The sequence below is a fragment of the Penicillium coprophilum genome (assembly GCF_028826855.1).
Source record: "Penicillium coprophilum strain IBT 35676 chromosome Unknown utg000004l_segment0_segment0, whole genome shotgun sequence".
Taxonomy (NCBI): Eukaryota; Fungi; Ascomycota; class Eurotiomycetes; order Eurotiales; family Aspergillaceae; genus Penicillium; species Penicillium coprophilum.
In genome coordinates this window covers 5,966,170-5,985,972 of record NW_026622723.1, presented here as the reverse complement: position 1 = coordinate 5,985,972, position 19,803 = coordinate 5,966,170, and the positions used below count along the sequence as shown (strand labels likewise).

The window sequence follows — 19,803 nt, the reverse complement described above, 5'->3', positions numbered from 1 at the left end:
ATGGAAGCCAAAGAACAGGGTTTGTACAATCATCCAGATGACGACTTTCGGTACGGTATGGGTCGATTCTTCAAAATTCTCCCAACACGCCCTTACATGCACGCTCGTCTTGGTTACAGGGCTGCCCTGACATTCGTCAGAAATGTCGAGTCAGTTCAAGTGCAGCTTGAAAATCTCATGGAGAACCTGCGACTCTGCCGCAGCGACAACGTTAGATCTAAAGACATGGTTCCTGGTGTAATGATCCGTTTGAAGAAGGATCAGGAATGCTACAATTTCTTGAAATGGTGGGCTACATCTGCCAAGGACCCCCAGTACAATTGGGGTGATCAGACCCTGCCATACCTAGATATCAGAAATGCCAATCCACTCGAGCCGATCGGCGCTTTCATTGGTGAGTTCATCCGAGCCGTTCTTTGTGTTCCTCTACGCCACAAGCCACATCTTTCATACACCGTTGCACTGGCTCGTATCAAAGTCAAGCTGTATTTCATCTTGCTCGCCACCTATTGAGCTAATGGAGCTTATGAAAATGCAACGGAAAAGAATCGCAAACTCATGGATGGGATGATGGAACTCAAGGACTCGACAATCACTAGGAATCCACACGTCGCCAATCTGACATGTCTCCAAGCCGAGCCTGAGATTGCGAAGATGAAGGCTCAGATTCGCCAATTGTACCACATTGTCAACCAAGCCAACTCTCACTTTTGGCCGCAGCTTCTTGACCCTGACGAGAACTTGAACGCTGCACCTGTGATGTACGCTCCTGGAAGTAAGGAGGAGATGCAAGCGGCTATCATTCAGACTTGGCAAGCGTGGAATGAGACCTTTGTCGCGCTTCATGTCATTCATGCTATAGTTAACGGCGAGGAATTCTAGTTCTAATTTACATAGCGGACCTAGGAATTGCCATTATGATCGTGATAGGCAAAATTGCGCCCTGGAAGCCATTTTTCCGAAAAGAAACATGGCGAACGAGTACACACTGGCAATCCCATGTCAAAGTGGGAGCGAGGCGCTTCGTGACTCCTTCCAAAGAAATTCAATTATTGGGTCAAAAAGAGAGGTCATTGATCTCAATGACATCACTATATAAACGTAAACAAACAATATAAGCAGCACGTCCAACTAGACAAAGGATACATGTCACAGGGAGACAGAATAACTTTGATCGGAGTTGAGAGTTGATTGAGACTTTTCGCCATGTTTCTCGACATCATGATGTTATCGAGCACGATGGAAGTTCTTTTCGGTCAGGCTGGTAATTGACAGGTGTGCTTTTGTAAGGGCGAGCGTGACCGCACTGTGGAGACCTGGAAGATCCTTTGGGATTACTTCTTATCACCGTCAAATCTGGTAAAAAGGTATTTCATGGGAAAAAAAAAGGCGCTAAACCAGGCAACGACCAAAGATCTACGAAAGGAACAGGGCGAGAACTAATTATGGAATTTAACAATTTCCAAAACCACGGAACTGATCGATCCAACCTTGGAAGAATTATCATGTCTAGCCCAAATTAGGTTAGAGCCTGTAAGCAACTTGCATTAGCGTAACTTTATATTTGAGCCAATCACATCCAGACTTGGCGTAAGCATGCTGCGGCTTTAAAAGAGTATGTCGCCGCCATGATCGCTCGGCACATCCCTTCCCCATGTCATCAGATATGACAAACAATCAGCGAATCCAGCTGATCCAAATGTCACAACAGGCGGCTATCCGCAAAGCCGAGGATGATTGGACCGGTACTATAGACCGGAAAGAACGGCGAAAGTTACAGAATCGCCTCAACCAAAGAACATATCGTACGCTACGCTACCTCTTTGCTCCATTCATATGATATCTAACCACTGAAAATGGCCAGGGATTCGGAAGCAGACCAAAAATACAGAGAACAAAGCACAGCCCCACAGCGACAAGGCCATTGTTGCACCACCGAACTCCACTCCTTTGCGGATCAGCCGAGATGAAAAGGGATTCACATGCACTATCGCCCCCCTCAAGCGCACTCGATGATGTGTCAGTTCGAGTCTCTAGCATTACAGAGCTACTTTCACAACTCCCCCGACATTGACCACCTCCTCTCCCTCTCCAGGCTAAATATCCAGCATGCAATCATCGAGAATACTCGCTCGATTGGCATGACAATGGAATGGATGCAACGCGATGATGCTATCTCTATTTTTAATCATCCGACAAATGGTTTCCCGATGTCTTCAATCCCCTCGAGTCTTCGACCAACAGAATCCCAACGGCGCATCCCTCATCACCCGTGGTTGGATTTCTTTCCCTTCCACAACATGCGCGACAATCTTATAGCCGTTCAAGATATTATTGATGATGATGAATTGTGTCATGATCTGATGGCCTTCTGGGATACAAGAAATACCGGAGCTACCTTGTTAGTCTGGGGTTCTTCTTGGCAGCCAGAAAACTGGGAAATCACGCCGGCTTTCCTACTAAAATGGGGATTTCTGCTTAAAGGTTGCGAAGAGTTTGTTATGAATACCAATCGTTGGAGAGCTAAGAGGGGTGAGAAGCCTTTTGACTGGAAAACAACGTTAGCTTTAATATACAGATCGCCTTATGAATAGGCCACTGTACTATATCTCAAGCAACTTGACTTTATAATTATTTTGCGTTTCATCTGCTCGGTGATCCCAAAAAACCGCTTTTCTTTTGATAATCTCCCAGATGGTTATGCTATTAATGAAGTCATACCAGACATTTGACCTAGACAGTGTTGGATCGCCACTTTAGCTCAACTTGTTATTTGTTCATCCAAACAAGCCTAAAGAGACAGGTGCCGATCTCATTTGGTCTTCCTGTATCTCCTGTATCAGTGCATTCTGCGGGTAATCATCCAAGTCAAGATCAAGGTATCCGCTAGAAGCCCACTTTCTTCCTGAAACAAATAACGAGTGCCCATTGATTTTAGGGTCGCTGAGGATCCTTAGCAGGCATTGGCCCGCATCTTCTGCCTTCGCTAACTCAACTCCCACATTGCATACATGTTTGAAAACATCATCTGATAAGATGTTTGTTTTGACGTACCTTTTCCTTATCAGAAAGAGAGCTATGCGACAGAGGAAGATATTCGCGCTTACCATGGAGAGATAATGTTGACACGACTACCGTAGAAGTGAGCAGTCCTTCTCAACGAGTGCATAATTCCGCGCATGGCCCATTTGCTTGCACTATATTGAGGACTCCGTGGACAGTCCAGAAAAGCCGCACCCGATCCGATTAAAACCAGAGATGAATCCTCTTGTTTTTGCGATGCATGTGTACCACTCTGCCGAATAAAATAATGTGCGGCCAATTTAGCGGTATAGAGAGTACCTCTGATGTTGACATCAATGACGCTGAGATCGGGCTCTTCTGGCTCCTGGTCATCACCAGAGTACGAAAAAACTTCGTCTCGACGATGAATACCCGCGTTGGCTATGACATGTGAAATTAACCCAGTTGAAGAGAAGAGGACAGCCTGACGGAAGAGTTCCACTTGGTCAGTCCACTTGGTGATGTCGCAGCGAATGAATTTGATGCTTTTGAAACGATATATGAGTATGAAGCCGAGATTTAGAAATGAACCGTATACATACTCAGGAAGTTCTTGTTCTAACTCGCTTCCTTTTTGAACGTCAGGGTCGCCGATACAGACTTTGACTCTAATCGTATTGTTAGCTATTGTTTCGTATCTTGACATCGTGTCATACCCGGCGGCAACCAGAGCTCGGACGTAGGCCTCTCCCAAACCGTTGGCACCTATCATATAATCAGTCGGTGCTTCAAGTTGAATATCATGTGCCGAGAAGCGACCCACCACCAGTGACAATTGCTGTTTTTCCTTTGAGGTTCTCCACATTGATTGGCTGGTTACAATCAACAGGCCCCTTGTGCGTATATTCTTCCATTGTCTCTTTCAATGGTTTTTATGTAGGGCGATAGATACCAGAGTGTAGAAATTGAGATTCGAGACGAAAAAGAGACCTTATAAGCATGACTACCTGTCTCTCTGGCCATCGGATTTGGGCACAAAAGTCCGGTGCCAATGTAAGTTGCTTACATTCAAGATTCCACACTCGGGTTGGAATGATCGTCATCGAGTGGGGGACAATGATTCGCTACTGTTAGAAATATAAGCAACTTGCATTAGTGAAATACTTAAAAATATCTCCACTATTCTCCACGTCTGTTTTCATGGCCAAAACTTGCAACCCTTCCAAGGTTAGAATGAGTCTTGGCGGGCCCGCTCTCAGCACCGGAGATAAGTCATGTTCGTTGAAACTGTAGAGTATCGTGGCAAGTTGGATTGTTCCTATTCCTATCTGACTGGATTCTCAAATGAACTCAGCTCAGGCATGACCAATGATCTGTCTTGGCATGACGACGCCAGCCTGGGTTTTGTTTCCAAGGTCACATATGGAGCAATCCCATTACCCCATGAACTATAAAAGCATAGGCAGATCCTGCCGAGGAGATATCCCATATCCAACTCATTTTATTTTGGCAAAGACCCGAGAGCCAAACAGCAGCAACATGAAATTCGTTGGACGCATAGTCGCTGCATTCGGAATCGCAGTGTTCCATACCATTTCAGCTATGGCGCAAAACATGTCATACGGGGCGGACAATTTCTACCGCAGCAACAATGTGACTGTTTGGAAGATCACCTTCCAAAGCCAATACCAAACAACTATCGCGGGCAATCTTTTCACCCTCAACAACCCCAACCGCAGCGCCTCCGCTCCGGCTGTTGTCGTCGGCCATCCAATGGGTGCCGTGAAGGAGCAAAGCGCAAACCTCTACGCAATAAAACTCGCCGAGCAGGGCTTTGTCACGGTGTCACTTGACCTGCCATTCTGGGGCAGCAGCCGGGGTAGACCGCGCAATGCTGTGTCGGCAGAACTGTACGCAGAGGCATTCAGCGCAGCAGTAGACTACCTTGGGGTGCAAAACCTCACGAACGTGGATCGTGAGCGGATCGGTGGTCTCGGTATCTGCGGTAGCGGCTCCTTTCTGATCAGCGCAGCGAAGATCGACCCGCGCATCAAGGCCATCGCAACATCAACAATGTATAACATGGGAGCTGTGAGCCGACACGGACTACGGAAGTCGCAAGATCTTGCTGAACGCAAGCAGGTCATCAGCGTGGCAGCGCAGCAACGCTGGATTGAGGTGGATGGTGGCAGAACTGAGTACACGGGCGGCACTCCGAATAGACTCACAGCGGATTCGACCGCAGTGGACAGCGAGTTTTATGACTATTACCGTACGGTGCGTGGTGAATTCACTCCCAAGGGCACGACTGCCAATCTCACGACGCACCCGACTCTCTCGACCAACACGAAATCCATGAACTTTTACCCGTTCAACGATATAAACACCATTTCGCCGCGTCCGATGCTGTTTATCTCTGGTGATCAGGCACACTCACGCGAGTTCAGTGAAGATGCTTATGCCAGGGCGGGTGAGCCAAAGGAGCTGTTTTGGGTTGCTGGCGCTGGTCATGTTGACCTCTATGATCGTGTAGATCTGATTCCATTCGCTAAACTCACTCACTTCTTCCAACTAAATCTCTAGAATAAATGTGTGGAAGTGGGAGAAGAAAGACTTGAAAGATTCTCTGGTTCGCAATGCTTGTATGTAGGAATATGCGAGTCCGTAATGTCTCCCAGTCATGGAAGGTGGATATTATATCCCAGCATTCATTTCTAGTCTGCGTATTCGTTGCGGTTGCGCCAATAGGGTGTTGCCTGTGTCACCCTATCAACCACCCTTTTAATTGCTTTTCTGCAACATGATCTTTTTGGACTGAAATTTCTGGTGATCATAGACCAGAAGTTGAAATATTACCTGAGGAAACAGCGGGTAACATTCTTGTCTACAAACTTGAGGGAAAATCCACCCACTCAGCACGCTAGTTCAGCTGCTCCCGCAGTTCTTGATACCACTATTTAACCAATCTACTGCTTGGAAGAGAGGCTACCAGTAAGCCCTGTTTTATGGTTTCTGTCTCATCGTGGCAAGTCTCAATGCTCCCCTCAGACCTGAGCATCACTCTAGGGGAAGTGCGATATAGGCGAAGAAATAGAGCCTAGAGTAGAAAAGAAGCGATTAGGATGATAGTTCTGACCGAGGAGATGATACGGGCCGACTCAAAGCCTATGCGCATCCCAAGCTAAAGACATGAACATAAGCTCTGGCACCCTTTTGCTCCATAGGATTGGAACTGTAGGAATACAAAGAATGGTGTAAATTGTATATGAAAATCATTGGACGATCGCATTGCGATCAACAGATATGTTCAATCGAGATTGGGTAGCCTTGGGGGCTGCATGACTAGACAGTAACATAAGTAATTGCACCCCACCTTCGTCACCAACGCCGCCTCCCTAGAGCGCATATCTATAAATAGAATTACCTTGAAATAGCACGCGAAGCTGCTTTTCTTACGAGTAAAAGGTCGCTTTCTTCAGTTCCTAGACCTTTGAATCAGTTCCTTTCATAATATGCTATATTAGCAAATATACTAAGAATGACTGGAAGTCTTTTCGCGGGCAGAATATTGTATAGGATAGGATGTGTGGGGCCGAGGTACATCCACTCAATGTACTAAGGGTATGCCCTCCCTGCTGTGCCTAATTGTAATGGAATGTACTAGGCTGAACGGTATGATTTGGGACTCTGCTTTGCATTCACCCCACCTTGTGAAGTCAGAAAGTGTCGCACGTTTCCACGCTCAATAGTGCAATAGTATATAGCAGAGCCTACGACTCCGGAAATTCCGCTTTGATCAACTCCGTCCAATTATCTCTTTCACTATGGCGGTAGCACTTCTATCCGGTCAGGTTATAACACTCTCCTGCGGCCTCGTGAGCCTCTATGTCTTTAGAGTGGTCACGATGTATGTCAAGTTGATGCAGTTCAAAGGTCCTTCGGGAACCGGCTTTTCGAACTGGCCTCATAGCTTGGCGATACTTGGGCAAAATTGCCACGAGTGGTATGCAGAAGTCAATAAGAAATATGGTGCGCGGCATTTTTCACACACCCTATGTTTTTTCTATCTCTATCGGGGTGTCACATCTGCCATTGTTAACACGACTCGAGCTAGGCCCGATCGCCCGTGTCGCGCCTCACGTTCTAATCACGTCCTCTCCCGAAGTTTGGATGCACGTAAACAATAAGCCTGGCTACAAGCGCTCTGATTGGTATTACAGAGCTACACGAATCGAGTACCGGAGGGACAATGTCTTTAGTCAGACGGATAACGCGAAACACGAACAACGGAGGAAGCAGATGGCTCCAGGGGTATGATATCCGTCTCATATTTCTGACAGACCCTCACTCTCTCCTCGCCTATTTCTGCCACATAGGGTTGACCGGATATTGTTATATAGTATTCGGGAAGGGAGAACACCAAGCTCGAAGGGTCTGTGGATGAACGAGTCCAGGAGTTTCTGAAACTCATCCGATCCAAATACATCGCGTCCGACCGTCATGTTGTACCCGTCATGTTGTACCCATGGACCTAGCAAAGAAGGTCCAGTATTTTACACTCGACGTCATTAGCAGTGTCGGCCTCGGTAAGGAATTCGGTATGCTGCAGAATGACCATGACATAGATGACTACCTCCAATCGAGCGAGGAGGGACTTGCCATTGGTAATACCGTCCTTGCCATGGGCTTGACCTGGATCACCCAGATGCCTTTCATCGGCAAGTTTATTGCACCTTCGCCTAAGGATAACAATGGCTTCGGTAAGATGATGGCTACATGCTTCCGCTTTGTCGACGAGCGCGCTGCGGGCTCCACAAACGAAAGATCCGATATGCTAGCTTCATTCATGCGCCACGGCTTAGCAGGTGACGAGCTGCGCACTGAGGCGCTAGAGCAAATCATTGCGGGCTCGGACACGACTGCTAGCGGTATTCGTGGTACCCTTTTGTGCCTCATGACAAATCCCCGCGTCTACTTCAAGCTACAGCGTGAGGTTGACGATGCCGTGCGTGACGGCCGTGCTCCGAGCACAGGCGAAGGTCTTGTTACTGCTGCCCAGACTAAGAAACTCCCCTACCTCCAGGCTGTGATCCGTGAAGGTTTGCGAGTCAAGCCGCCGGTCGCGAACATTTTCCCCCGTGATGTCCCGACAGGTGGCGACACTGTTGTCGTCGACGGCGAGAGTGTATTTCTACCAGGTGACACATGCATCGGGTACTCGGCATACGCTATGCATAAGAGCGAGAAGATATACGGCAAGGACGCAGAAGCTTTCCGACCCGAGCGATGGCTGGACTCGGACCCTAACAAGCTGGCTGCCATGGTTCGAACCAACGACCTCATATTCGGTCATGGCAAATTCCAGTGTTTAGGGAAGCCAGTGGCTCAAATTGAGATCGGGAAGATTGTATTCGAGGTGGGTAGCAACAGCTTCGCCGGTTTCTTCGCGTTCTTTTTGTCCTTAATGACACGCTAACTGATAGCCGACTGGACGTAGCTCTTACGCAACTTTGACCTCGCACTTATCAATCAGACTCGTCCCTGGGATGCGCGGAATTACCTTGGTCTTTTCGCCATCTCGGATATGTGGGTGCAAGTGACGGAGCGGACGCCTTCTTCTACCTGATCAGATAGAGAATAGTTCCCACGTAGTGGATATCGCTTCGGCGAATCATCATGGTGAATTCGATCTTCCATTCAGATTTTATACCCATTACGCAACCATTTTCTCGTCGTCTTGTTTCGGAGACGAAGTTGGGACCACAGGCACATCAGCGCATTCGACCTGGACAAGCCGATGCTCAATCTTCCCATCTGAAGCTCCAACCACAAGCGCACTCAATTGGTGGCCGTATAAACACCCTGAATCTAGTCCAATTGCATGCCTGCTTTGTTGCAGACGACGCTTTGCATCGTGTCCGAAGATCACCGTAGTCTTGGATGCTAGTTTATCTTGCCACTGGTCCCATTCCACAACCCAGCTTTCTTCCCCGGGACTTTCAGCCGATTTGAGTCCACCCTCCTCGCCCGGGGTTCCTACTAGGCTCCGCATATGCATTAAATCATATGGATTCTGGTCCTCAGGTTGGATACCAGGAACGAGACCTGCATGTACGACAATTAAAGTGTCGCCGAGGGTGGATGCCAGGTCTTGAGGTAGCTTAACACGTATGATCAAAGGCAAAGCGGCAAGCCAGTCAATCTGACGCTTTGAAAGCGCTAGTGCTGTAGTATGCGATGTAGAAGATGCGTTTTTATCGGGGTTCTCGCAGTCTCTGGCAGTAGTATCCTCACGTGGGTCGGCTTTGGAGTTCTCAGACAAGGCCGGAGTATCAGTCAAATCTCCAGAATGTAGTTGACTTTCTTTTTTAGCTTTGATATCCGCGGCCGCATTAAGAATTGCATTTTCGTGGTTGCCTCTCACGGCGCTAGCGTCTAGCTTGATGGCCAGATCAACGACGCCAGGGGAATCAGGCCCTTTATTGGCTATGTCGCCAACAAATATGAGATGATCTCCTTTGCTTTTGTCAAAGCTAACTTTTTCTAGAAGGGCATCAAGGGATTTCTTCATTCCGTGTACATCTCCTACAATGACCAAACGTCCGCTGGTAGGGCCATTTTCGAAAGATGATAGAGTGGATTGCGGCACAAGGTTGGTAGGTAGGTCTGAGATGAAAGTTGTGATTGGGAATATAGTGATCGGTTTTTTAGTGGACATCGCTTTTCAGACTTGGGGCGTGTCTTTATTGGAAGCGAAACGGAAGGAGATGAAATTAGTGCCGGGGGGATGCGACACACGCAGACTAGCGCGTATGTGTGTTTCTGCCTGGATGCCTGAGGCCTGCTCCCCGCTAACTAGTTTCGGAGCTGATACTTCAGAGAGAAGTGTGTGAGAGAAGGGGGGAGAAAAGTTAGATTGCGACCAATCCTTCAAGGCGTGGGTGTCAGAATGGCCAAATGTCCTCCCATCCATCGTACCTGCTAGATTATCAAGATTTGGTAACTCTAGCAATCGAAGGATGTCAGCCGAGGACCTCGGGAGTCACAAAAGAATTTGATAATATCCTTGCATGAACTATGCTTCTTTTCTTAACCATCAGAGGGATAGTCATTTTGATCTTCTTTGAAGACCTTCCTTCCAAGCATGAGATGTCGTTTATCGCGTCCTTCTGAGCGATGGTCTCTTGAGTTTGATTGAAACCTCTATATTGCCGTTGTGCTGCACCTCTATACACCTATTAAAATTGAAAGACGTTCTACCATTGATGATCTGAATGCTAATTGAAGTTTGGAATCCAGCCGCAGACTATGAGCTCAACTCACAAGGTCGGCTCTAATATTTCAAGTTTATTATCGGTGCTGGGATAATATGCACAAGACCAGAGATAGAGGGACTTATGTAGAGGCTGCCTCTCAGTTTGATTTAAGATTCTGGAGCACCATCCCCGACCTGGCTTCCGGTGGTATAGTTACCAAAGCATGCCTTCTGGAACTGCGCCTTGTGCTTAAGAGTGGGCACGCCACGCAAAAACTTATCAAGATGACAGAAACCATTGTTAGAATCCTCACAACCGACAAGTCCATCTTGTGGGAGAGGAGAATTATTGAGCACAAAACGAATGTACTTCGTGGTGTTGACGGTAGACTTGATGGTAGGGTTGGTGTAGAGAACAGGGTCCAAATGATCAAATGACACATCACGGGGGCAAGTCCAGATCTCGGACATGAATCGGGCACCAAAGGGTGTCATCTGGCTGAGGGAGAAGTTACGCTCAGGTGCGTGGTTAATGTGAACAGGCAAACCCTTGGGACCGTAATTGAAATAGTCGAGACCAAGAGCGTTAATCACGGACAAGATGATATCGTCGTGAGACATATCCATGTAGAAGGGCTGGTTGAATGGAAACTGGGCTTTGTTATTGGTGTAGGTGTAGTTGATGCTTGTATCGCTTGAGGTGATGAGCTTTTGCTCGAGGCGAGCCGCGAGCTCTAGAACGTAGCCGATACCCTGGGCACGGCCACTGGGTGAGCCATAGGCGTAATCTCCATAGTACTGCACGTCGATGTTGTACTCGAAGTCCTTCCATTCTTGCTCGGTGAAAAGAGAACAAAATGACGAGCCGCCAAGACTAGTGTACTCATATACACAGAGGTTCTGCATGGCGAGCACGTCCATGCTAGTCAGGTTGAAGTCGCGGGGGAGGTAGGAGGACAGACGGCGGCGAGCATATTTCGTGTATCGAGAAATAAACACCTCAGCAGCCTTGTCGCTATAACTTTTGTTAATACAGTTTCATGACCAGGCATTCTTTGTTGGAAGACGTTTTGCTCACCCTTCAGTATAATCAAACGTGCACGTTTCGTAAGAAGCTAGAGTGTTGTTGAAATCAGCCTGCTCGGGAATTACAACAAGCTTATACTGGTCATAAGAGCTGTTGGCTCCACTGTTTCCAAAGAAACCGCCTAGTCGAAGAGGTCAGCTGGTTATCCGGGTCTGATGAAAGAAAGGAGAATTCCACTCACTGAGCCACCAACGTGCGCTTTCCAAAATACGTCCCTGAGAGGTAGTGCGAAACACCGGCGTCGGCCGATCTGTGCCGTTGGCGTAAACATTAAGGGATTGGCTCCAAGCAGCCACATTCTCACGTCCGGCACGGTACAACAGTCTTCCGTACTTGATCCAAAAATTGGCACCGGATGTAGCCTCAGTGGCAGCACCATTCTCCATAAGAGTATCCTCGCCAAGAACATATTCCCAGTTGTTCAGGAACTTCAAAGGACCCACAGCCACGTTCTTGTCTGGGTTAGCCTTGCTGTAATTGGTCAACTTGGCTGCGAAGTCGGTCATTCCCTGGCCATCCAACGGATAATCCGTGGGAAATCGCTGTGCATGACGATGCAAAACGTGCACCTGAGATAGTTCACATCCTTGGGGGACACCACTAGGAATGCCGAAGCTATCGGCGTCCTTGTAGGGGCTGAGATTGGCCCAGCTCTTGGTCATGTCAAAACCAGATGCATAGCTAGATCCGGTTGGGTTCGATGCAGGAGCAGAAGTGCTAGTCACTGTAGCTGTGACAACTGTCACCAGAGTAGCTCCGATGAGATTCTTCATGGTTTGGAGTATCCGGGTTTCTTGTGGCGCAAAGGCGTAGGTTCACTTCAATCTCCCGTTCTCCGTTGGCGTTTGAAGATACCCGATTGTGAGTCCTTACAGTGTAGGTAAGCACCGTAGATGTAATGCGACCTGTTGACTTTGTGATCGATGAATTCTCCAATTCATTTTCGGGAAATTGTTATTCCATATTTATTTGAGAGTTGGTGATCGGCGTTATTTCCTCCTTCCTGGGTGAGGTGAGTGGGCCAGACATCGCGCCGGAGGGTTCTCGTCCGGTCCTCACTCCAATCCCGCGCTGTGGGCGGGAGTATAGCGCAACTCTTCCCAATCCCGGCTATGCAGTCTCAAGGGGGCACCCATCCTATAAACTCACCACCGTCAGGACGGGTTGCCTTTTCAATAATATTATAGTATTGGGATATAATTTTTGTTATCATTATGATGAGCACATACGACCATAGGGTGTGGAAAACAGGGCTTCCCGTCCGCTCAGCCGTACTTAAGCCACACGCCGGTGAGTTAGTAGTTGGGTGGGTGACCACCAGCGAATCCTCACTGTTGTATGTTTTTGTCATTTCCGTTTTCCTATTTTGTTAGGAAATCGCCTCTTGCCGCCCTACTCTCCAGTCTATTCAGCCTATTCACCTGAATGTCCTGAACACTATAGCAAGCATTGGATGGCAAACGTTCCAACTACAACCGAGGTTACAGTGGGCCATTACACTTGTCTAAGAATATAAGAGAATCATTATCTATAATGGTCAGAGATGATATACTAATGAGTATCAACCATTATACATTTTTTTTCGCAAATCGGGCATAATGATACTCTTTCACTTCATAATTGCTTCTGCGCCCAGCGGCGTCATGGCTTATCCGTTCACCGAGAGACAAACCTTTTACATGTTCCAGTGGCAACCAGGCACTTAATGCTGCCAACTTCTAGATCCTGTCAATGTAGTAGGGAAAACAGTTCACATTGGAGTTGGGTGTGCAAGCTGTATGCTATCTAATGCACCTTCGCTTCGAGCTACGCTAATTGGTCTATAATGGGAAGCTCGTGCAAAGGTCAAACTCTTTATTGCAACACCGAGAATGTGAGTTGTGAATATTGTGTTGTGTATGTAAATGGAAGCTAACTTGAGCAGTTTCTGATTCATATTCTGAACGTTTGTACCAGGTCGAGTGGAGGGACTGGTACAGTACGTCCCGAAACTGGCGCAACCACCTACATACGGTGCCTTGTCTGGGAACTGTATTAGCGATCTAAGGATTTAAAAATTTCCATGGATGGCAAACAAGTCTGAACACTGGAGCTAGAAGGCCTCGCGAATTTGGCTACCTGCCACTCTCCTCTACCACTCACATGTCCAAGTGACAATCTCCTTGCAAGTAGTGACTTGCATTACTTTCCTACTGTACCTGCAGGCCAATAATGAACCTGCTTATCATGATAGTCAACCTGGCAGCAGCGACAGCTCTTTCTACTCGACACTCTGTACCACACCCGGTAGTAGCTAACAGACAACGATATTAATAGACTCCCCTCTTCCACCTTAGGGGGATGACTTGCACTTCTTCAACGGTGATAATCCTACCTGCCAACTTGAACTGCGTGATCCAAGGAAGGACTCTCGGATGCTCTCGATTGCAAAGACCGGGAAAATCCACCATCTGCAGTCTTGATGCTAGTAAATTCGTGATTGTGTTCGGCGCAAACTTGCCCGCCGTTCAATCATGTAAGCGAATCTGACGGCCCCTACGCTTAGCTGGAGGTCTTTTCTGGTGATCTTCTCGAGGGTATGCCGGGAAGATGGAATCTGCCCGTGATAATGCTAATGCAAAGCGCCTGTGTGTTGATTGGCTCTCGGTTGCTCCTCCATTGGCTGTGACCTCCGAGCTTCGAGATTTGTAACATTTCCAGGAGAATATGTGGAAGCACCATATTGTTAGATACAAACTATAGGTACATATATGCGTAGATATATTGGATCGATCTTATCGTCAACTTAGAAAGTATGCTAAGATTGGAAAGACAAAGTTCGCGGCTGAAATCTTCCTTGAACATGATACTGTATTTAATCGAAGCAAGAACCTAGGCATCAAAATATAGTGCGGAATCAGCCGCTCTGCATCTTCCGGGGTTCCCGATTCAGAATTATACAGCCGAATACTCTCATAGACTCACTACCACGTCTCTATCATTTGATTCAACGGCTTTCTTCGCTGCAAGAGTACGTAAGTTCAGGATGCGGTCTACATTCACGGGAGTCAAAATGTAAATTCCTCGCAGTGATGTGTTACATATCGCTTCGCGGGAGGTTGGCGTTAATGTAATCATCCATCCTTCCATCCTTCCATCCTTCCATCCTTCCATCCTTCCACCCTTCATCCATCTTCCATTCATTCATTCGCTGAACTCACTATGCCGACCTGCCTAGCTTTTCCTCTAAGCGCCGCAGTAACTCAGGTGCGGCAGTGAGCGGCTTCCCATCGGCTTCCGCATATTCGATACAAGCTCTGACGTGGTCCTGATCCTGCTTGCTAACCTTTCCCCCATGGTGATAACGATTGAAATCTGCTTGGTCGAGCGGAAGTGCCGTTTGCTCCATAGCTGAGAAATCCTTGACAAGGGAGTCCTCGTTTGTTGCATCCACTGCCTGTCGGCCGGCTTCGCCGTAGAGACTCAAGCCACGAAGTTCCTTCACTGCAGCAATACCAAGACGCCAAAGGTCACTGTTTCTGTCGAGGTCTTTCATCGAGGGCCAGCCGAGCAACTCCAGTGGTATGAGGAGTGCAAAAATAGGTAGCAAATGAGCAGCCATCTGGGCCGCAGGCGCAGTGACACAGCGCCCAACTCCACAAGTATTGTACAGGCTCACAAAATCAGCAAATGCGGGCACGTCCTCAATTTGTAGAGTAATGTCGGGATTGAGCCTTGCGTAAGCATAATCGGCTTTGTCGAACTGTTCCATGTCGACATAGCCATGAGTTTTGAGTTTGGTCTTGGTTTCATGGATGGCGATTGGAACTATGATGCATGCAAGCCGGTCTTCTGGAAGTCCAGACGTCGCCGCGAACCAATTCTTGAAGTTGTGGAAGGTGCCTGCCAAAATGATTTTTGCATGCTCTCCTTTGAAGACCTCTCCGATCGTTTTGACTAGGGCTGCGCCCAGGGGAGCCATCAAAGTCGCGGCATCTGGCGTGATGAGAACATAGTCATAGTCCGAGTGGCCAATTTGCGCTGGTTCGGTGACAAAGCTATAGCCCTTGAATTCAATCGAGGTTTTGTCGTGATAGCTGTATAGAATCTGAGGACGACTGAGACGTTGTGCATGATGAGGACGCACAAGGTATGTCAAATCAGCTCCCGCAAGACTGAGATGGTATCCCAGCATGATGCCAATAGCACCCGCGCCGACAATAAGAATGGTAGGCTGATTTTTGAGGGCCATCGTGACGAGTGGATGTTCTTTGGATGATGTTCAAGAAGCCTTTTGAGGTTGGTGTCGATCTTGATAATGGAATTGTTCAAGGGAGCGGCATCTCACTTTATAAGGCCCCAGAAAAAAATCGGACTCAACCAGATCCCGAAATCAAGGCATGACGACAGCCTTCCAAAAAGTTCTTGGATTTGTAAGGGAAACACGATCCGATAGGGACACATGATTTGTAGGGAGACATGATTTGTAACGAGATTCGGGGGTTTGCGTTAACTCAGCTACGATGGCAGTACCTTTCTAGGGTACTTGCAATTCATTCCTGCACTCCATTTGTTGCCCAGTAGAGATTACCCTGTGGCTTTTCGGCAAGACCCACCTGCGACTCGCACTTTCGACGTCGCGGGGCCCCACATCAACGGGTCCAGTGCCGATCAGATGGAGTTTCCAGAATCGGCATCTGGCCCGGCAAACATTTGGAAAAGGCTTCGGCCGCTCTCACTATATCTTGTTCCCCTTCCTTCAAGTTGTTCCTGCCCGAGCACATTATTCGTACCTTACACGTCTTTCCCTGCAATGACACCTCGTTCGTTACTTATCACCGGAGTGTCCGGATATATGTAAGTTCAAGCTCCTTCACAACCAAGGAAGTGCTTAATACTCAGCCTTATAGTGGCGGCACTGTCCTGTCGTCAATCCTTGAACAACAAGATCAATGGACTAAGCTGCTGAAAATATCAGCACTTGTGAGAAGCAAGTCCCAAGCGAGTACTGTCCAGAATCTCGGTGTTCTCCCTGTGATGTTCTCAAGCTTCGATGAAACAGAGGCACTGGAGGAGATTGCTAAGGACTTCGACGGTACGTCTTGCACTATCGTGAGATATGGATCGCCGATCAGTTGGAACTTACGCTCAGACCATCTACAGTTATCATCCACGCCGGTGCCGGCTGGCATACCTCCTCAGCAAAAGCCTTGATTACCGGGCAAGGTGCTCGTAAGGCAGCACTTAGCCGCCCTGTTCACTACATCCAAATCTCTGGAACCTCTAATTTGAGCGATCGTCCGCACACGGATGGATATACGGATACCCACCAGTTCAACGACGAAGAAGATATCTTCTCCTATGAGAAGTATCGTGAATCCCGCGAGGCTTATTACCAACGGACCACTGATATTACCGTTGTCGAGGCCGGCGAGGCCCTTGGGGTTACTACCTATGTTGTGATGGCACCTACTGTCTATGGTCTGGGCACCGGATCGTTTAACCGCTCTTCTATTCAGCTCCCTGCCATGATCGCCGATGCCATCAAAAGCGGTATGGTCAGCGTTGTATCAGAAGGAAAGACGATCTGGAGTCATGTCCATGTGCAAGACTTAGCTAGTCTACATCTGACTCTCCTCCAATACATTTGCACGGATTCTCAGATCCCATCCGGTCGGAAGGGAATATACTTCTGCGAGACCGGCGAGCATTCACACCGCGAATTCTCAGAGTTACTAGCCAAGGCCGCCTATGAGCTTGACGTGTTGCCTACTGCAGAGGTGAAGAAGATTACTCTGCAGGAGGCCGGTGACAAGCTAGCTCTAGGCAGTATCTTGAGAGCTGAGCTTTCCTTTGGGGCTAAGTTCGTTCCACTTTTCTTGTTTTTGGGAATCTAACGCTGACTATGAATTTACCAAAATTCTAGTGCTCGTTGCAAGGCTGTGCTCGGTCGCAAGCTAGGTTGGACCCCGTTACATACTGCGGACTGGGAGACTTCATTCCACACCGAAGTGAGCGCATTCATCAAGAATCCCCCACGCGAAAGGGAGCTTCCAAAGCTCCTCAAGTAAAATGGAGCTTGGCTCAGTTGCTACCTATCCATCGTGTTTTAGTCAACTGAATAAAATCTTCAATCCTTACAGTAGAGCCCTTTTGCACGTATATTGGTTTAGGCAATAATGGTAATTACTTTCTAAAGCAGAATTCATTACGCTAGGCACAGAGTCGTTTTTAAGCCAAGTTGGGAATCTCAACTCTAGAAAGCAACTTCCACCCTAATCCAAAAAGAGATGTGTTCAGGTATATTCCATTTTTAAAAACAGATTTAGGGCCTCAGTCAGGTTTCTCGCGGCTTAATTACCGCTCCCATTACTAGGCTTCCCTTGTGGCGCGTTCCTGCTAAACCGCTATGACGCCTCGGCAAAGTCCAGCACTACCTGGGACCTCTGAAGCGTGAGGCAATTCTTGCTTTACCACTCTCACTTCGGTTCAGCGCCCTAGCAGACCCCACACGCCGTAAAAGACGTTTATAGCTTCTCTCCTCAAAGCCCTACAGAAGCTGCTTAGCTCTGTGTGGTCTACCGCGACATATTTGGCTATTCTACATATCGCGCACGTAATATCGTCGTGACGGAAACAGCACGTCTAGGCATGTACTAACTACAAATGGCAGCTCCCGTGCGTAGTTATATCAGTAGGTCTGTTGGCTCTGCAGGAACCCCTCGTAGATTTCTGTTTGTTAAGCCGTTCGGCAGATAGCTGGCGCTCCTCCGCAGATCAGCTCTTTGAGTAGCGAATCATATTCGAAAACAGGTTGTCCATTCCCCAGCGCTAAGAAAATCAAGCCCCACGGATCCTGATCGTCTAATAGCAGCAATATTAGCGATGATAGCGGACTTGCTCTCGGGAGCGTTCAATAGTCATCGGTCAGCTCATAGTTCTCTGCGCATTCTGGATCAAGTCGCCAGCTAGCCAAGTCGTGGTAACTTTTCTCAAACTCAGTTGAGAATGATAAGGAACCGGTCAAGACTTGCTTGTGAAACACATCGCGAAGTTCAAATGGCCACTGGAACCGTATACGGGCGCTAAATGAAGCCGCACAGAGTTCGTTGGCGTATTCAGTACCTTCAACAATCCACTGGTCACGAAATTCAGGCCTGCAAGGACGTGTAGGAATGGAATTGATTAGAAAAAAGGTAAGGGTTAAATTAGTATTACTAGTGCTTACCAGGGGAAAAAGTCGAGGAAAGGTTGATGGATAATACTTGTCTGTGTTGGGCTTCAGGACAACAAAGAAAATGTTAGTAAAAAGGCTGGCTGGCGTCTGTTTTATTATCTAAACCAAAGGTTAATGTCGGGCTTACCTAGCAGACATATACTGCGGAATAGATGACGTATTGTAGATGATACCTAACCTTTGCTTGAGGCAAGTCAGTAAAGAGGAGGAATTGCGTAAAAGGCCAGAAACGGACCAGCATGAGGGATCTCATGATCCGGAGCAAGGCAATTCGTGTCACAGGGTCTGCACGATAGTAAAGGCCCTTGTCTATCGCTTGGATAAGATCCCATATGACATCGGCCCCGAACCGATCAGTGGTGTTTTTCCAGCCGTCTACGACTGCCCGGATGCAGAAATTATCGTCATCAAGTGTGGATAACAACATCATGCTCCCCGCTAATGTAAAGGAATATTCCTGGATCATGATCATAGCGTTTCCTAGTACCGCTAGATAGTTTCTCTCCCGATCGGAGCAGGTCAAATCAAAGTCAAAAAAGTTGCATGTAGTTGTTGAGCTGAGATTTTCAACGAGTCCACTAGCCAGCGGTTCAGTCTCACTCGCCGCTTGACTGGGATAAGGAGGATGAACCGATAGGTGATCTGAAACGGAAGACGGGAGAAAGCCGGTGGCTGCGCTCTGAGCGAGGATGTCTATCTTGCGTAATGTATCCTCTAGATGGTGAATTTTCCTTTGCTGCTGGGCTAGGTTTTGGCCCAGGTTGTCCGGCGGGTTGGGTCCTGTCAGGTCCTGGATGGTTTGCTCCAATTGCGTTATGTAGGCCTTGGTGCGGGCGCGATTGACGCGTTGAGCTTCGCGATCGGCTGCCCGCTTCTTTTCCTTGGCCGCTGAGTTCATTCTTTGGTGATTACATTTCGTAGAATTGATCATAGATAGTCAAGAGATCCAGAAGCCTGGTGACAGGGCTAGTTGTAATCGGGAGGTGGAAAGTGTTGGTGGAGGAGGTTTTTGCGGTCGATGACTAACCAAGTCCCATGCGATGAAGGTAATTCACATCCATGGATACGAGCTAAGCGCCCCAATATTCAAGAAACATATGTAAACCTTTACAAAACAATCTCTCATCTCTCAGTTGATGAAGCACCACTTATATCCAGGTACTGCTGGAAGTCTGATACACCGGAATAGACAGACATCCAAAACAATTAAAGAGACAAAAACATACAACAGTGAGGATTCGC

General features: G+C 47.8%; 10 protein-coding genes across 10 annotated transcripts; 5 read left to right on the top strand and 5 right to left on the bottom strand.

Annotated features, from left to right (window-relative positions):
* On the top strand, positions 1 to 882 carry N7500_006691 (uncharacterized protein; the record flags this gene model as incomplete). Its single annotated transcript, XM_056677835.1, has 2 exons — positions 1 to 394; positions 524 to 882. 2 exons carry the CDS (start codon positions 1 to 3, stop codon positions 880 to 882), a joined length of 753 nt encoding a protein of 250 aa, XP_056532835.1.
* Positions 883 to 1,654: 772 nt separating this feature from the next.
* Positions 1,655 to 2,016, top strand: N7500_006690 (uncharacterized protein; the record flags this gene model as incomplete). The annotated part of the gene is made up of 2 exons (XM_056677834.1): positions 1,655 to 1,805; positions 1,865 to 2,016. 2 exons carry the CDS (start codon positions 1,655 to 1,657, stop codon positions 2,014 to 2,016), a joined length of 303 nt encoding a protein of 100 aa, XP_056532834.1.
* Positions 2,017 to 2,777: 761 nt separating this feature from the next.
* N7500_006689 (putative short chain dehydrogenase/reductase) lies at positions 2,778 to 3,917 on the bottom strand (the record flags this gene model as incomplete). The annotated part of the gene is made up of 5 exons (XM_056677833.1): positions 2,778 to 3,054; positions 3,162 to 3,548; positions 3,606 to 3,671; positions 3,720 to 3,768; positions 3,827 to 3,917. The coding sequence occupies 5 exons, from the start codon at positions 3,915 to 3,917 to the stop codon at positions 2,778 to 2,780; spliced, it is 870 nt and encodes a 289-aa protein (XP_056532833.1).
* Positions 3,918 to 4,542: 625 nt separating this feature from the next.
* On the top strand, positions 4,543 to 5,586 carry N7500_006688 (alpha/beta hydrolase; the record flags this gene model as incomplete). The annotated part of the gene is made up of 1 exon (XM_056677832.1): positions 4,543 to 5,586. The coding sequence occupies one exon, from the start codon at positions 4,543 to 4,545 to the stop codon at positions 5,584 to 5,586; it is 1,044 nt and encodes a 347-aa protein (XP_056532832.1).
* Positions 5,587 to 6,827: 1,241 nt separating this feature from the next.
* Positions 6,828 to 8,629, top strand: N7500_006687 (cytochrome P450; the record flags this gene model as incomplete). Its single annotated transcript, XM_056677831.1, has 5 exons — positions 6,828 to 7,032; positions 7,118 to 7,314; positions 7,404 to 7,508; positions 7,553 to 8,419; positions 8,501 to 8,629. The coding sequence occupies 5 exons, from the start codon at positions 6,828 to 6,830 to the stop codon at positions 8,627 to 8,629; spliced, it is 1,503 nt and encodes a 500-aa protein (XP_056532831.1).
* An 87-nt stretch (positions 8,630 to 8,716) lies between these two features.
* On the bottom strand, positions 8,717 to 9,721 carry N7500_006686 (metallophosphoesterase family protein; the record flags this gene model as incomplete). Its single annotated transcript, XM_056677830.1, has 1 exon — positions 8,717 to 9,721. The coding sequence occupies one exon, from the start codon at positions 9,719 to 9,721 to the stop codon at positions 8,717 to 8,719; it is 1,005 nt and encodes a 334-aa protein (XP_056532830.1).
* Positions 9,722 to 10,426: 705 nt separating this feature from the next.
* N7500_006685 (histidine phosphatase family protein) lies at positions 10,427 to 12,118 on the bottom strand (the record flags this gene model as incomplete). The annotated part of the gene is made up of 3 exons (XM_056677829.1): positions 10,427 to 11,273; positions 11,337 to 11,466; positions 11,527 to 12,118. 3 exons carry the CDS (start codon positions 12,116 to 12,118, stop codon positions 10,427 to 10,429), a joined length of 1,569 nt encoding a protein of 522 aa, XP_056532829.1.
* A 2,426-nt stretch (positions 12,119 to 14,544) lies between these two features.
* N7500_006684 (ketopantoate reductase family protein) lies at positions 14,545 to 15,576 on the bottom strand (the record flags this gene model as incomplete). Its single annotated transcript, XM_056677828.1, has 1 exon — positions 14,545 to 15,576. The coding sequence occupies one exon, from the start codon at positions 15,574 to 15,576 to the stop codon at positions 14,545 to 14,547; it is 1,032 nt and encodes a 343-aa protein (XP_056532828.1).
* Positions 15,577 to 16,137: 561 nt separating this feature from the next.
* On the top strand, positions 16,138 to 17,395 carry N7500_006683 (NAD-dependent epimerase/dehydratase family protein; the record flags this gene model as incomplete). Its single annotated transcript, XM_056677827.1, has 4 exons — positions 16,138 to 16,181; positions 16,235 to 16,419; positions 16,488 to 17,187; positions 17,251 to 17,395. 4 exons carry the CDS (start codon positions 16,138 to 16,140, stop codon positions 17,393 to 17,395), a joined length of 1,074 nt encoding a protein of 357 aa, XP_056532827.1.
* A 1,293-nt stretch (positions 17,396 to 18,688) lies between these two features.
* Positions 18,689 to 19,459, bottom strand: N7500_006682 (bZIP transcription factor; the record flags this gene model as incomplete). Its single annotated transcript, XM_056677826.1, has 1 exon — positions 18,689 to 19,459. The coding sequence occupies one exon, from the start codon at positions 19,457 to 19,459 to the stop codon at positions 18,689 to 18,691; it is 771 nt and encodes a 256-aa protein (XP_056532826.1).
* Between the last annotated feature and the right edge of the window lie 344 nt (positions 19,460 to 19,803).